Here is a 14831-nt window from a genome sequence, read left to right as displayed (position 1 = left end):
AGATCGAGGGATCAGAGAGGGGCTTGTTGAACTTAGCGGGAAGAATAAGCAAATGATAAGTTGTATCTCCTCTTAGATTTCAGAATTCCTAATATTCAGACCCCTTTTCCTTTAGCTTCAAGTGAAGCATTTGGCATGTAGAGAGCTTGTTTCCAGAGAAAGTAGAATTCTTCTCCAAGTCAGAAGGGTTACACTTCAATGTGGATCACTTTATTCAGTTTTGAGGTCAAAGTTCGCGTGATGCTAGGACATGAAAAATATCATTGTCAAGATAGACACTGCTGCATTGGTGATGCCGATATGGATTGCTCCAATAATTTGAGTCATTCAGCAGTCGAGCAGCAGTTCATACACCAACTCACTAAGTGTATTCACCATATCTCGGATTTAGAATACTATGCTTTCTTGAGGCAGAACGGGAAAAAGTAAGCTTTCAATATCACTTGAACTATTAGGACAGATATCCATACTATTTTAGCTTATGATAGGCTCTCTCATTTGATTCATACTTAAAACATTTAAGCTCTAATGTTCCAAAATCTCTATTGTTTTGTCATATGACCAGCCTTTCAATGTCGCACCAAGGGCAAATTATTTAGCTCTCCCCTGCCTTCTGGTTCTTCCCCACAGCTAATTTTCTTAGCCCAGAAGTAATCGCCCAAGTGTTGGAAATTTGTAAGACTGTGCTAATGTAGTAGGTGGAACCGAAGTCATCGCTATCACCTCCTGTATATAAAGTGAACGATCTTGCTACAAAAGGAAGCAAACACGACATCAAAGCCTTATTACTGGCACAAGGCGCCTCAACAAGAATTAAACACCAGCCACACCAGAAACCCGGAAATTCAGCTTTCTCATAACTTTGGAGTCTCTGGTCTTCAAGGATTCATTCAAGTTCATTTTCGGAGGAATTGTCAAATATCCGTCTGAAGGTTTACTGTCAAGTTTCTGCTCACATCGATCAGTTGTGTGAATGTGAGGACTTCTACTCTTTCAGCTCTTCTGCGTGGATCCTTGGATATCTAGCATTGTTTAGTGGTCACTCTGCGCTATCTACATGTCTTCTCACCATTGAAATGGAATAGTGTGAATGCAGTTCACTTGAAACCAACAAAGGTGACCTTTGACCAAGGCTATTGGCCGGCCAATCAGGCGTTGGCGATTCTCTTGAGATGTGCAACAAAAATCCCATGATCTAACTCACTGACTCAGTGACTTAGTAGTCATTTATACGAATTGTGTCTTGGAAGTCCGACGAGTACTTGCTCCTCAGTAATTTCACTGAACGGCGACACATTTAACCTCCACGGGGCTCAGCAAGCCAGATATACTCAGAACTGCTTTACTTAGCTTTTGAGGTTGAGGAGATATTTCTACCACCTCTCAGAAGACTGAGTACAGATACTCCACAAGAAAATCAGGCAGGCAGAGCGACAGCTTTTCCCACCAGACCGCCTTATCCAAATTCACGCTCAACAACGTCCCACAATCGTAGTACCTCAACTCTCCACGAAGCCCACAACAACAGAACCAGACTCTCAATCATTGCTGCCCCAATAAACACGATTCAGATGCCAATGTCGATGTCTAATCAATCTCACGTTGCTCGTCGCACCATCGCAATTCCCCCAAAGTGGCTGGCAATACATCTTCCCACAATAATCCTCCGTCGCTCCGCAATAGCCGTTGCCCGAGCAACATGGACCGTTCTGGTTTCCCAAGCACGTATAACCTGCCTCGGGACCGTATTTTCCATCAGGCGAGATTTTTGCACCCGGAGCTAGACTGTATGTTGGGATATTCGCTGGCAAGGAGGCGGGCTGTGGGAGCAGGGCGGATGCAGAAATGCCTGGCGGAAGGGTGGGGTGAGCAGATGGTGTCCAGAGTATGGTCGTTACTTCCACAGATGTACTTCCCAAGTGGCTGGAAACAGATGTAGGGGTGCTTGTGGCAGATGTGCTAGCTATCGACGTAGTTGGACTGATATTAGAGGAGGGAGAAGGGACAGTGCTGAGGGTTGATGATGTAGTGACAGATGTTGCAGCAAAGGCGACTGGGCTTGATGGTGCTACAACAGTATTTGAAAGAGAAGCGAAGGTGATTATATTGGAAGCCTCGACCGTTGTACCGGGTCTTGAGGAGGAAGAAGTAACCGTCAGTTCTGATCCTTTATCAGTAGAAGTAGACTTTGATGCGATGGTGGAGGGTGTTGGTGACGAAGGAGGCGGAATGGATGCAGAAGCTAAAGTACTGGGTAGCGAACTTGAAGCAGTCGAATAAGGGATAGACGGGGTGGCGCTTGGTGTCGATACAAAAGTACTCGAAACAGTCAGAAAAGTGATAGCGCTAAGTAGTGATACTGATGTATTCGAAATAGAGGTCGATCTGGAAGAGCTGGGGATAGATGAGTAGATGATGGTGCCAAGTACTGATTGCGAAGTAGAGGAAGCTGCGGAAGATATAACAGTGCTCAGTGCTGCTATTGGAGTCTTCGAAACATGGATGGAAGTAGAAGTACCGGCTGTCAACGACACAGTGCTCGAAACAGAGGCGGATCTCGCAGAACTAGGCACAGATGCGGAGGGACTGGATCCTACTGCCGACTCCGAAGTAGAGGGAACAGAGGCAGAGGTAATAGTACTAGACGTCGATTCTGGACTCATAACGGAAGCAGGCGCCATGGGAGAACCCGCGACAGTAGAGATTCTTTGGCCTGTTGCAGCATGGGTATTGGGGTAGAGGATTGAGCTAGGCGTAGGATTCAAATTTTTGCCTTGACCTGGAGGGCCGTTGTAATTCCCTGAATTACAATTAGATTCCATCGTATCGCATTTCTTGGTCCAGATATTGCAATTAGAAGTTCCGATTGGCCCCGAGCTGGAGATACAAGCTGTAGATTGGTCGTAGCATGATGCGGTGGCCTGCCCTCTCGTCAATAAAGATTCGGCAGTTGTTTAAGGGATAGGCTTACATTTTTGCAATCTTCTTCTGTCGAGTACGGGCTCAATTCGATTCCAAACCAATTGGCGTTTGTAAGGACGACATTTGAAGGCAGAACTCCCACGCCCTGAAATGGCAGGCTAGGATGTTGAATAATTGGCGAAACGTCAGTGAGATAAACGTTTGGTCCTGGTACTGTGTACGGTAACATCGGTGATGAGATATCAAACTGTAAGGCCGGGTCGCCTGCCTTGATATACCCCGGTATACTGACAACATCTTTCGGAAGGGTTGTTTGACCGGAGTCCAGAAAGATTTGAGCGCAGCCAGTATAAAACGAAGGCGTACTGTCTGCTTGCTGAAGGGTTATTAATTCGGGTCGAACGAGGTAGTAGCCGCCTGCGAGCTCGGTAGGTACTACAATGGAGAGCAAACCCTTATTCTGTATGAGGTTATCCGTGCACCACTGTGATGCGTTCTTGTCATAGCCCTCTTCGTAGATTTTGAACCATCCTTTTCCCGCGCCAGGATCTGCGATGGCCGAGTCGACGTATTTCATGTAGACACTGCAAGGTCCCTTGTGGCTTGAGTCTAAACGCCGGGCTTCGAATTGTCTGGATATTGCTTGAATTGGAAAGTCAATACACCACCTTGCTGGACTCGGCACACTCGATAGACACCAAAGGTCCCATTGTATCCTATGGAACATCAGTAATGACTCAGATTGCCTTGGGGTATACGGCTTCGACAGCTCAAGCACGGCCAGACATACCACAAGCCAGATCAGGGCTGGTGAGGTCGGTCACAGGGGCCGTGGCATTTGTTGTGTACTGAGGCATGCGAATACAAGCCCCAGCACCCTGATCAACATCAGTGACAATCAAGTCACTGAACAGAGTTTGTGCCATAACTGCTTGAAGAGCAGATAGGACAATAGCAAGTGAGCGCATCTTCATGGTTGAGTCCTCTTTAGAAGATGGAGACAGATGGGCAGAGGTGGAAGAGAGGTGGAAGGAGGTTGTGAACGAGCAGTATAAATACTTGAACATAAATCATGTTGTTGCTTTGGATCAAATTGGCATTCTGAATCGAATCCACACACTGAATTGAAATTTGCTGTTTTCATTGTCCCCACTCCAGGTTGGACAATGAAGAAAAGAAGCCGCTGAATCAAGAAAACTAAAATTAGTGAATCGCTCCCAATTTGGGATGGAATCAAATACCAGTGTACTTGCTATCAGCTGAAGTCCGGCTTATTTGAAGATCTTGCCTTACAATTCCAAACAGCGTGGGAGCATACATTAGAACCAGGAACAAAAATTGGAGAGGAGATTCATTTAAAGTCCAGCAACACCGCCGGCCAAGGTAGATGGCACAGGCAAATCTCATCCATCCCCAAAATCACACCCCTCTATACAATTTCACCATCACTCCCCTTGCTCATTGTTCGCTATGCTTGTTTTGATACATGTATAGTACATTGCCCTCATTCTCGTGATTCGGTATAGCTGGTCGTTTATTCGTTGATCTTTGCGAGGATACTGCGATTATCGTTAGATTCCCCGAGGGCCGAAGATGGGAGTGATGTTGACTTACTCATGGTCTCTGAAAAGGTGGTACTCCTCATCTCCAACCTTGACTGGTGATCCACCATACTAAAATCTTGTCAGCACAAGTCCACCTTGAATCATCACCACCCCAAGTCTCTGAATCCATTCACATCCTGCTCCCCCATTCCCGTCTCCGACCCGGAGGATAAACAAAACACCATCCCAACTCACCTGAGGAATCAAAACCTTATCACCTGGCGCTACACTACACGAAACCCTCTTGCCATCCTTATCCAATCCGCCGGGACCGACCGCCAAGACTTTGGCCTCGTTCAGCTCCTTGACACTCGATTCTGGCAGGTAGATGCCACCCGCGGTCTTGGCCTCCATCTTGACACGCTGAACCAGGACGCGGTCGAGCAGCGGCGCGAGGGATTTGATGGATTTGAGTGCTGTAGACTATTCATTGGAATCATCAGTATTTGTGCCCGGGAGAAGAATGCAGGGTGAGGACGGCGAGAGCTATGGTACAGAGCAGGACATGAGTGTTGCCATGAACTGATTTGTAAAGCTTCGGATTTGGAGGGAATTAAGTGGAGGACTTACCATTTTGGAGGGCTCTGAAGCTGTTGCGTTGAGTCAATTGCACGTAATAATGGATTGGTTCAGTGGAGTCGTTAAAGGGCGTGAGGTGCGTGAGGGAGAAAATGGTCTTGGGTTCCTTTCGCAGAGCTTCGAAGATCTTCTCGAGCAAAATACTTTTTTTTAGCCGAGCTCAAGCCGGACCAGGGGTGTCACATGATTATCCCTCCAATACCCCTTTTCGAAGCGTTGTTTACAGCTATTGAAATTGATCGACGAGTCATCAAAGGAATTGAGAATGAAAAGATTAATAGCATTAGAACAGGGTGCTGGTCATAAGGACTCTACATAGTCCTTCTCTTCGATCTCTCACGGAGACGCCAGACTTCAAATTCTACCCTTCCTTTCCATGCCCCTCCAATCTACAGCAGCTTCTCTGCTTGATAAGCTTCTATGAACGGCACCATTCAAGTGCTGACAAAAATATATAATCCAACTCATACGTAACTCAAAACAACCGTAATCCATGACCCGTAACACCGATCCATCCAATGCACCCTTCACCCTTCCCCTTTCCATTTCAAACTTGCTTGTAACGCTACATTTCTCTCACTTTCCGGCTGGAGCAGGTGGTGCTGGTGGCTCCAGAGTGTGAGCATGCCCGTCGGCTCTGATAATGGCACCTGCCAGCTCCTGGCGGCAGATTAGTGTCCCAGAGACCCAGGGATCATCTAATACTTCTGACATCTTGGCCCGGTTTTTGGGGTTAATCTCAAGCATACGACCAATGATGTGCCTGCTTTCTCTCGGCAGAAGACGGAGAAGACGCCATGGGCCTTTAATGATCTCTGGTTTCTTCTCAGCTTCGGGGGCTGTTCCATTTGCTTCATTTGTAGCTGCGTATTCAGTTTTTGCCGTGGTGGGATTGGTCTGCGAGTCAGGGACGGCATCTCGCGCGGGGGTATCTAAATCGTTGGTGGACTTCGATGGGGAGTCAGATATCCTTCTGATATCTGTTCCAGGAGTTGGAGGTGATGCAAAAAGCTTATAGGAATTATCCGTCATTCGTGGCATTTTCCAGGGAAATCGGCGGAGAGACATGCAGCAAAATATGATCGCCAGGGACCAGATATCGGGGGGCTGAGGATCATACTTCCTCTCATCGTAGACTTCAGGGGCGAGGTATGGATCAGATCCAACAATGCCTGGAACGTATTAGCACACTTGACTTAAAATGGAGATGTTGCTGGCTTACCACTTGCGAGTGTGATACCGTTTTCAAAAGGGTATTTGTAAACGGTAGCACTGCCGAAGTCGATGATCTTCATGATTCCCTGATCATTCACGACAACATTGTCAAGCTTCAGATCTCGATGCGCTAGTCCCATACTGTGCAAATACGTGACACCGCTTAGAATCTGTAGAAACGAACAACTGATCTCCTCCCTTGACATCTTCCCGGTCATGACGATGGCGAACAAATCGAATGGAGCGTATTCCATGACTTCGTACCACTTTCCTTTCTCATTGATAATATCGAGAGTCTCGATAATATTGCCATGGTGCAAAGTAGATCCAACACAGAACTCGGCAGTGACTTTTTTGGCGTACTCCTTCTCTGTCTCGTATGAATGCCTAGCTCTGAACTCCTTGACTGCAAATGTCGTTCCGTCACTACTTCTCTTCATCAAACGCACTGAACCGCCCGCTCCGGCTCCAAGAACCTTCCCAAATTTGCCATACTTTGACTGGATTCCATGATCGTCCCCAAACGGCAGCTGCTGAGGCGTCTTGTGATGAGGAGGGGTCTTGGTTCCAGATCTTGCGGAGGGAGTTGGAGATGCTGCGCGTTTCGCTTTGTGGTGCCCACCAATCTTCAAGAAGCGCTTGAGTTCTGACATCGATCCATGCTTACTCTGAATGGTGGAGGAACTTTCGTCGTGCAAATGTGACAAGTGTTCCTTGTGACCTCCCCCAAATATGTTCGAGTGCCTCTTTTCAGGAGCATTCACGTCAACTGCACTGCGAGACGATCTTGGGAGGCTGGCGGATGAATTTGAGGAGCCCGTTGGCCGGTGCTTTGAGCCGAGAGCAGTGAACTTGAACCTCGCATCGATTGCGTCAAGATTCTTAGACTGCGGAGGACGTTTATGAGCAGCGTATGGGTCGTTCGCGTCTCCTGCTGGTGTGAAGGGTCTGGTATATGTTGATGATCTGCTGGGGCTAGTATCTCGGGAGGCGGGGACTGACGAGTCGTGTGTACCAGGACCGATCGAGAAAGCACCGTGGTGTTTTGGTGCTGCTCCAGTGGACTCTGTAGAACGACTCGTCGGTGCCGTTTGGCCTGATGACCCTGGCCGGGAATCGTCTATATTTGTAGTTGATGGTGACGTATTGGGTAGCGAGATTTGTGGTGTGACTGCTGCAGGGTCCTCGTCCGTTTTGACTTTTTGGAAAGTGGCACCTTTGACGGTGCCGTCGATTGCGTCCCGCGATCTTGTTGCCGCCGGTGTAATGGGCGGTGAGTGCATCGAAGATGGTCGAGGACTTTGGTGAGGTGACGGCCGGCCGGAGGAGGTATGCGTATTATGCCGGCTAGGTTCGTGTGAACTGTCGTCGTGCGAAGGGACCTGCGACATCGACGGATTAGACACAAGTAAAGGAGAAGAAGAACAAGAAGAGATGAAAAGAACTACATATGCCAATGCAAGTAGGTGGGTCATCTCTGAGGCTGTCCCATTAGTGCGGGGGGTAGATCTAATATCTCATCCTCAATGCACGTAGAGTAGCTGATGCCGGATCCAGGGAAATGGCAGAACGCCGAACTTCTCCCTGGGGAATTATTCGAATCACCGTGGGGTACCAAGACATGTCCATTTTGGCCTTTCGGATAACCCGGATTTGATATGGAAGACAGAGGTGTACGTACCCTTGAAGCGGGAAGAGAAACAGGTTCAAATGCGAAGTGGCTCATCCGGCGTTCCTGTAGATGTGTGCCATGAAGTGACTTGGATATTTCCTTTAACTTCTCCTCGTCCTTCCCGGAGATAGCTTGCGGCGACGAGATGGCGTCAATGTGTGCCGGTTCGATTTCTTGGTTGATAGATGCAAAGCGCACTGCTGAGGAAGCATCGGCTTTCTTGGGATCAAGGCTAGAAGCCGTATTCTGCTCAGGACCTGTGAAAGAGGGTTTGTCAGAAACGAAACTAATGCTTATGGATTAAAGCCGAGAAACAGAAGATGGCGTAATTGAAACATCTGAATAGTAAGCATGGACATACCAACGGGGCCTGCTTGCGGCTGTTGATTCTCTTGCTCAGCCATGGCGAATGAGCACTAACGATAAGCTGAGCTTTGAGCAAGCACGAGGACAGAGCAGGTTCTCTAATAGCGAAGGATTGAGTGATGGCAGACCGTGGAGCAAAACTTCTGCGCGGTTGTGGTTGTGGTGGTGGGGCAGACTGAAGCGGGTGCTAAAGATGGGGGGGTCCTGCCCGATAAAGAAATGTCTCTGGGGCGGGATAGAGTAGGATTGGAGCAGCTGCAATGCACAGCAAGAAGTTGTCAATGGATGGCAGAAGCACACACGACTCGTGGATCCAGGAAGATGCAGCTCAGGAAGTCGACGACGTTGCAGGCACAGCGCGCCCGCTGGTGGGCAAGCCATCGTCACTTGTCTACGACTGAAAAGGCAATATCTATCTCGCTCAGAACACGGATACGGCGAGTGGGCCAACCACGCCTGCGGTCTTCATCCAATGAGGGGCGCTCCACGTTGTTGCTTGTTTAAGCCACATCTCGCTTCTAGAATTTCCGATTGGGCCCAGAAAGATTCTTTGCAGAGAATTTCATGTGCAAGCCAGTTGCGTCACGAGGGGACGGCGCTTTCGAATGTTCTGTACGCAGTACATCCGGCAAGATGACAAAGGCTGTGAACGGCCCGGAGACTGTTCACTGTCCGAATTTTCTTACCCCTGTTGACAATGGAGAGTCATCGATGAAGTTTTGGGACCAACGGTTTTAAGAGAGCGAACCCCGAGCCCCCAAAAGCCCTTTCCCCGAAGAGTTGAGTTGAGCATGTTGGGAGCTAGACCACTGTATCTGGTTTATGCACACACACCTTCAAAGTAAGGAAGGGTCAATGATTGCCCGAGGAACAGGAAGTCGGCGTGCAGATCTGCTTGGTTGAAGTTGTACGGTGCCGTTTTGGATGCCTAGATTCAAGTATACCAGGTCCATACCGGTATCGTAGAGCCACAGAGAAAGCTTGTCAGGTCCTGCCGAGGTGGCCAAAAGGGGGTCCGGTTACCGGCATTGGCATGGTCTGGATTCATCGGATGGCTGATCCACACGTGATAGCAAGCCTCAAGAACGGCCTGATGAGCTGGGGATGTATGGTTTCATACTATACTATCTCGATGTCCCGATAATGTACAAAGCCCTGGACTTGGTGTTGTACCCCTTTTCATACAGAACCTTTCCTAAATGCCGCCGCAATGTCGATAAAGCAATTTGATCCATGGATCAATGCATATCTCTGATGACTTCACATCGTCCCAAGCTCTAGTACAGCTCTGTACTAGAGCAAAATTCGTCCTTCCTGTGAATCTTACGCCGAAATTCTCTTTCGACGCAACGGCTCTTCCACAAAGTCTTGTCTCACCACACCCAGCGCCACATCCAACATTCTCCCTGTTGTACTATCCATTTCCAGCATCCAGATCACCCCTAAGGTTGAACGGCAACCCCTACAGTCTTCGCCTGTGCAATAACACTCTTACAAATCCCTTCCAGACTCAGTCCACTCAACCGCAGTTCACTCTGCTTGATCTTCGCAATCTCATAAACGTGCTTCAGACTGATTGTCCCCACAATCTCATTCCCACCCGCACCCTTTAGCTTCCCCTTCTTCTCCTCTACCCCGGCGGCGTTCAATAGTAGCCAACTCGTTGTAGGCGTCCGGATCTCGAAGTGAAAGGAACGGTCGGGTCGTACGGTTACGCGGGCTGGGATGGGAATTCCGGGCATCATGTGTGCCGTGCGGGCGTTGAATTCCTGGTGGGCTTGTAAGTGCTTACTCTAGAATTTTCAATTGGAGCTTAGGGGTTGTTCTGAAGCTCAATTGCTGGGGACGATGAGAGGTCGACGGTGCGTACTTTGCAGAAATCCATCGACTTTACACCTTTACTTCCCAGCGCAGGACCAACTGGCGGACTTGGGCTGGCTTGACCAGCCCCGACGATCAGCTTCACAATCTGATCTGTTGCCACGCGCGCTTTCGACATGTTGATGTGGTTACCGTGATGCGAGAGCTTGAAAGCATGAAGGTTTTATATTTCGCGATTAACTTCCAAGAGGCCCGTGCGGGGTCAGGGGGTTGAGTCACGTGCAAGAAGTGTTGTCAGTTTCTTCAGCAGGCGTAGAAGATAATGAAGCATAGGTTTTGTGGTTCTATATTCGAGTATCAGTCTCCCTAATTCTTTGAGTATCCTGGCAGGTGCCTTTTGTATAGAGAAAAGTCGTTCTTGTATACAAATAGCACAGCAAGTGAGGGATATTTGGCATTTACTCCTGAACATTTGCGGATTTTTACATTTTATGAAGAACACCCAATTTACTTCCAAGTAGTCTCGGAACAAAAGCCATCTAAATCGAATGTTTCCCAAGTATATTGTGCCCCTGTTTGACGTTGATGTCCTTCTTTTAGGGACCAGAACCTCGCTCCTGCCGGGGTATCCGAGGCTCCATTTTTGAGATGACAAAGTTCCTAATATTAGATGACTTTCTCTGTTTGAGAGCGACGTAGCTGTTTCAGTCAGTACGAGTATGAAGTTCATCGCATTGATTGACTCGTGATGTCGCAATGAGTACCGATAAGACTTGCTAGGAACACCCATTGAGGTTGCTGACGTAGAAGGGATCCGCCAGCGAGGCGAGGCGAGGCGAGGTGGTGGACTAGGAGGGGCGACTAGATATTTTGGAGATTTCAACCTTCTGTAAACAAATCCCCACGACCTCAACCTAAGAAAACTACCAACACGTTCCTTCAAGATGATGAATTGGGCGAAACAACAGTATGTTTTCTGTTTCTACATCATAGTTGAGCTTGTCTAACCAGTGCGTTCGAGCAAAAAAGGCTGGCCAACGTGGCCGGCACCCAGGAGCCAATCTACGGCCCATCACACATTCGGTCTGTAGCCAAGCAAGCGGAAACTACACCCTATAGTATTCTCAAACGAGAGGACTTGAAATGGGTTACCCCGGACTCGACAAACGTGGAAACAGCAAGCTTCTACTTTAATGGTGATAACGGACACATCGGATTTGCTCAGGTTATCTACAGCAACGTTGCGTATGATCCCTAAAACTTTCCTTGCACAAAAAATCGCTGACGATGTGCAAAGCGGTATTAAGACGACTGTTCAGTTCAACACAAAGATTTTCTACCCCAAAAGCGAAAACAAAGCTCCGCTCTTCTTCTCTGACCAAGTCAAAGATGTCGACTTCAGCGAGGACAAATGCAACTTCTACGCCGAAAACTGCGCTGTCGAGTTGTCCGAAGATGGCAAGACATATACAATTAAGTCGATGGTCAATGAGGGCTCTATTGTCAACCTCAAGATAACACAGGTTGCACCAGGTTTCCAGGTCGGAACGGATGGGACTACATTTTTCGGGCCGGATCCACAGGCACCTTGGGGTACGATGAGGCATGTCTTCTGGCCGAGGAATAAGTGCGAGGGATCAATTTTGACCAAGGACGGTCCTGTAAATTTCAATGGGAATGGGCTATTCATCTATGCCATTCAGGGAATGAAACCACATCACGCTGCCGCAAAATGGAAGTTCGCCGACTTCCAGGGCACAAATTATTCTGCTGTAATGATGGAATTCATCACCCCTCCATCTTATGGTTCTACCGTGGTCACTGTTGGTGGGGTTGTCAAGGATGGAGAAATTATCACGGCAGGATCTTCTTGCGTCGCCTCACACCAAAAAGTCAAGGAAGACCCCGAGAATGAGTGGCCAGAACCAGAGGAAGTATCATTCGAGTGGACAGGGAAGACGAAGGACGGCAAGGATGTTAAGGCCGTTCTTTCTGGCCCTCTCAATGACAAAATTGACAGAATTGATGTTATGTTTCACGTACCGGGGTTCGTGAAGAAGATTGTGGCAGGGGCTGCAGGAACGAAGCCATACATTTACCAGGTTTGTATTCCCCAACTCCTTTAATACATCGAGTCTAACAGGGCTTTTAGTACTCTCCAACCGACCCGGCCATGCCTCTGAAGATAAATATTGGCGACGAGGAGGTTATCGAACAAGGTGTCCTGTTTTCGGAGGCAACATTCATCTGTCCATGATCTTCACGACTAATAATTGCATCGTTGGTTTATGACTTTCATGGCGTTCTGAGTAGAAGAGGCAAACACATTCGTTGGGTACTACAGTGCATTAATAATGCAGCAGCTCAGGTAGCACGCACGTAATAATAGAGTCTCGATACGAGAGACTTGAATCAATTAAATGACCTCGATACAACTTCCTCCCGTACCTTTTGAAAGTGATTTCCGTCACCTTCAAGAAGAGCGTTCTTTTCACCTTTAACTTTTTAGATTCACTCCATCTTCTCAAGCCGCTTACCCCTCAACGCGTTAGCGCAAGGCTGGGGCTCGTCGCCTTGCACTGTGAAACCTCACAGTGACTCGAGGTATTCAAAAACAACACCACTGCATTGGCCGACATAGACTGCAAGTTAATCCGCTCTTGTAAGGTCAAGATCAAAACAAACATGGCACCATTCTCGTCTCCTGCGAGTCGGGCCTTTCCTTTCGGACCCAGAAGTGACCCCAGAAGTAACGGCCGGCCCACCCTCGCAGGCAAGACCGTGCTGTCCAGCCAGCACGAAGCTGGGAGAGGCAAGTCCTCACGCGGAATAGGCATGAGAGGTGCGAAGCGCATGCGGTAGGTGTCACTCTTCTTTGCTCTTTCCGTTCTTGTCCACTAGTCCTTGGAACTGATTCGGGTCGCACTCCAGCAAGATTCCTCGGGACTGCATACAAGGAATCAGTAAGTTGAGACCTTATCACCCATTTGAAGACGACTTCATGCTGACTCTCTTTCCTGTAGCAAAAAGCGATATCCGGTATGTGCGAACCCACCTTGCAACACATTAATCAACGCCACGCCGCAATATACAACCCTGCAAACACTGCTGATAACATAACTTAGCCGTCTTGCCAGGCGGGGCGGCGTAAAGAGAATATCGGCTACTATCTATGAGGAAACGCGGTACGCATTGAAACAGTATCTCGAGAGGGTCGGTTTTGCCTCACCCTTTCCTCTCCGCTTTCTGCTAATCGAAATAGATCCTGAAGGATGTGGTTGCGATTACTGAGCATTCCAAGAGGAAGACAATCACTGTCACAGACGTGAGTTCACTTCCTGCTACTTCGGTACATAAAACTAATTAATACAAGGTCATCTTTGCATTGCGCCGTCAAGGTCGCCCCATTTATGGTTTTGATCACAAGGGTGGATCTTCCAAGACGACTCTATACTAGGGAACCTCTCAGGAGCTACGTTCTCGCGCGTCAGCGGCGGCCTTCTTCCTTTTGTCTCTGGAAGAGAATCCGCGGCGCACATGGCGTTGAATGGCGCAACTTCGCATTGTGACTCGGTCTACCTACTTCGACTTTCATAAACGAATTTCTGTCACAAATGCGCGCCATATGGTGGTTGACTACTACAAGGTGTTTATTAGTTGGGATATGGCGTTCACAGATTTGCAGACGTTTGTAGGATACGATTTCTTTCGTCGAATATGTCCTTGGTGAAGAGGAATATTGAGATCGTTCGGAAACATCCAGATGGAGAATGAGGATACCCCTGGTCGCCTTCGGAATAAGAAAAGGTTTTGTTTCATTCTATCAAGCCTTTGTGAGCAATGGTCTGGGAGCCTCAAAACAGGTATCGTCTCATCTACATCCTCCAGCCACCAACTTCCCTTATCGAATTCACATTCACACTCTCATTCCGCTCCACAGGTCTCCTCTCCTCTCCATCATATATAACAACACCACTCTTCCTCACACTCTTCCTCCCCTCGCTCCCAGGCCCCGTATTCATACTACTCGGCATCCGACCTAATCCCGTGTTTGCCCTACTACTCCTACTACTCCTCTTCATCATCCTAATATCCTCCTCTTCCTGCTCTCTACTCTTCTGCGCAACTAGCAATTCCTTCACATGTTGGTTACTTGCCCCGCCATTCCGGACCTGCTCGCTGAAGATGAAGGTTTTCCTGCCGCCAGGATAGCGTCCCTTCTTTACTTTCCGCTTGCGGTGGAAATAGGTGCATGTTATGTAGAAGCCGTGGATATGGCCTGGTATTACGCCGGCTATGAAAAAGATTGCGTTGAGGATGCAGTCCATTCCTGGGCCAGCGACGAGCATTACTGAGATAGGAGGGCCTGGGTTGATTAGTTTGGGTGGATTACGGGAAGAGAAGACGACATACAGAAGATGTTGATGAGGAAGACCATTGATCGTTCAAAAATCATGACGCCGATTTGAAGTGCACTTGGCACTCAATTCCTCTTGTGCAAATTATTGCTGAAGTTGGATAATGTTCAGAGCAACAGGTGTTGAGAATTGAGCAAGAGAGGGAAAGTACTTGTAGAAAAGGCATCAGCCACAGCAACAGCAGAAATCAAACTTATCTTATCAACCTCTTGGTTATCAGATTTCAGGGTCCTG

The 14831-nt window shown here is 48.2% G+C and overlaps 7 protein-coding genes across 7 annotated transcripts; 2 read left to right on the top strand and 5 right to left on the bottom strand.

Annotated features, from left to right (window-relative positions):
• Positions 1-1366: 1366 nt before the first annotated feature.
• K444DRAFT_351255 (carbohydrate-binding module family 18 protein) lies at positions 1367-4072 on the bottom strand. Its single transcript, XM_024872105.1, has 3 exons — positions 3982-4072; positions 2972-3638; positions 1367-2921 (listed from the first exon to the last, which is right to left on the bottom strand). The coding sequence occupies exons 1-3, from the start codon at positions 3987-3989 to the stop codon at positions 1539-1541; spliced, it is 2058 nt and encodes a 685-aa protein (XP_024739734.1). The 5' UTR covers positions 3990-4072; the 3' UTR covers positions 1367-1538.
• Positions 4023-5214, bottom strand: K444DRAFT_610852 (10 kDa heat shock protein, mitochondrial). The gene is made up of 4 exons (XM_024879834.1): positions 5097-5214; positions 4722-4949; positions 4537-4595; positions 4023-4481 (listed from the first exon to the last, which is right to left on the bottom strand). The coding sequence occupies exons 1-4, from the start codon at positions 5097-5099 to the stop codon at positions 4457-4459; spliced, it is 315 nt and encodes a 104-aa protein (XP_024739733.1). The 5' UTR covers positions 5100-5214; the 3' UTR covers positions 4023-4456.
• Positions 5215-5323: 109 nt separating this feature from the next.
• On the bottom strand, positions 5324-8744 carry K444DRAFT_610850 (Pkinase-domain-containing protein). The gene is made up of 4 exons (XM_024879833.1): positions 8354-8744; positions 8002-8249; positions 6328-7702; positions 5324-6277 (listed from the first exon to the last, which is right to left on the bottom strand). Exons 1-4 carry the CDS (start codon positions 8394-8396, stop codon positions 5682-5684), a joined length of 2262 nt encoding a protein of 753 aa, XP_024739732.1. The 5' UTR covers positions 8397-8744; the 3' UTR covers positions 5324-5681.
• A 704-nt stretch (positions 8745-9448) lies between these two features.
• On the bottom strand, positions 9449-10303 carry K444DRAFT_610849 (ribosomal protein L11). Its single transcript, XM_024879832.1, has one exon. It carries the CDS (start codon positions 10098-10100, stop codon positions 9801-9803), a length of 300 nt encoding a protein of 99 aa, XP_024739731.1. The 5' UTR covers positions 10101-10303; the 3' UTR covers positions 9449-9800.
• A 755-nt stretch (positions 10304-11058) lies between these two features.
• Positions 11059-12610, top strand: K444DRAFT_610848 (oxidative stress survival, Svf1-like protein). The gene is made up of 4 exons (XM_024879831.1): positions 11059-11146; positions 11209-11424; positions 11477-12281; positions 12332-12610. Exons 1-4 carry the CDS (start codon positions 11124-11126, stop codon positions 12434-12436), a joined length of 1149 nt encoding a protein of 382 aa, XP_024739730.1. The 5' UTR covers positions 11059-11123; the 3' UTR covers positions 12437-12610.
• Positions 12611-12622: 12 nt separating this feature from the next.
• K444DRAFT_351001 (putative histone H4) lies at positions 12623-13727 on the top strand. The gene is made up of 6 exons (XM_024872104.1): positions 12623-13037; positions 13111-13142; positions 13203-13218; positions 13305-13392; positions 13442-13504; positions 13553-13727. The coding sequence occupies exons 1-6, from the start codon at positions 12865-12867 to the stop codon at positions 13634-13636; spliced, it is 456 nt and encodes a 151-aa protein (XP_024739729.1). The 5' UTR covers positions 12623-12864; the 3' UTR covers positions 13637-13727.
• Positions 13728-14336: 609 nt separating this feature from the next.
• Positions 14337-14543, bottom strand: K444DRAFT_485324 (uncharacterized protein; the record flags this gene model as incomplete). Its single annotated transcript, XM_024873093.1, has 1 exon — positions 14337-14543. A coding segment is annotated over one exon (207 nt), but the record flags the coding sequence as incomplete, so codon positions are not given.
• Positions 14544-14831: the final 288 nt, after the last annotated feature.

The sequence above is a fragment of the Hyaloscypha bicolor genome, assembly GCF_002865645.1.
Source record: "Hyaloscypha bicolor E unplaced genomic scaffold K444scaffold_53, whole genome shotgun sequence".
Taxonomy (NCBI): Eukaryota; Fungi; Ascomycota; class Leotiomycetes; order Helotiales; family Hyaloscyphaceae; genus Hyaloscypha; species Hyaloscypha bicolor.
This window is presented reverse-complemented; position numbering and strand designations above follow the sequence as displayed.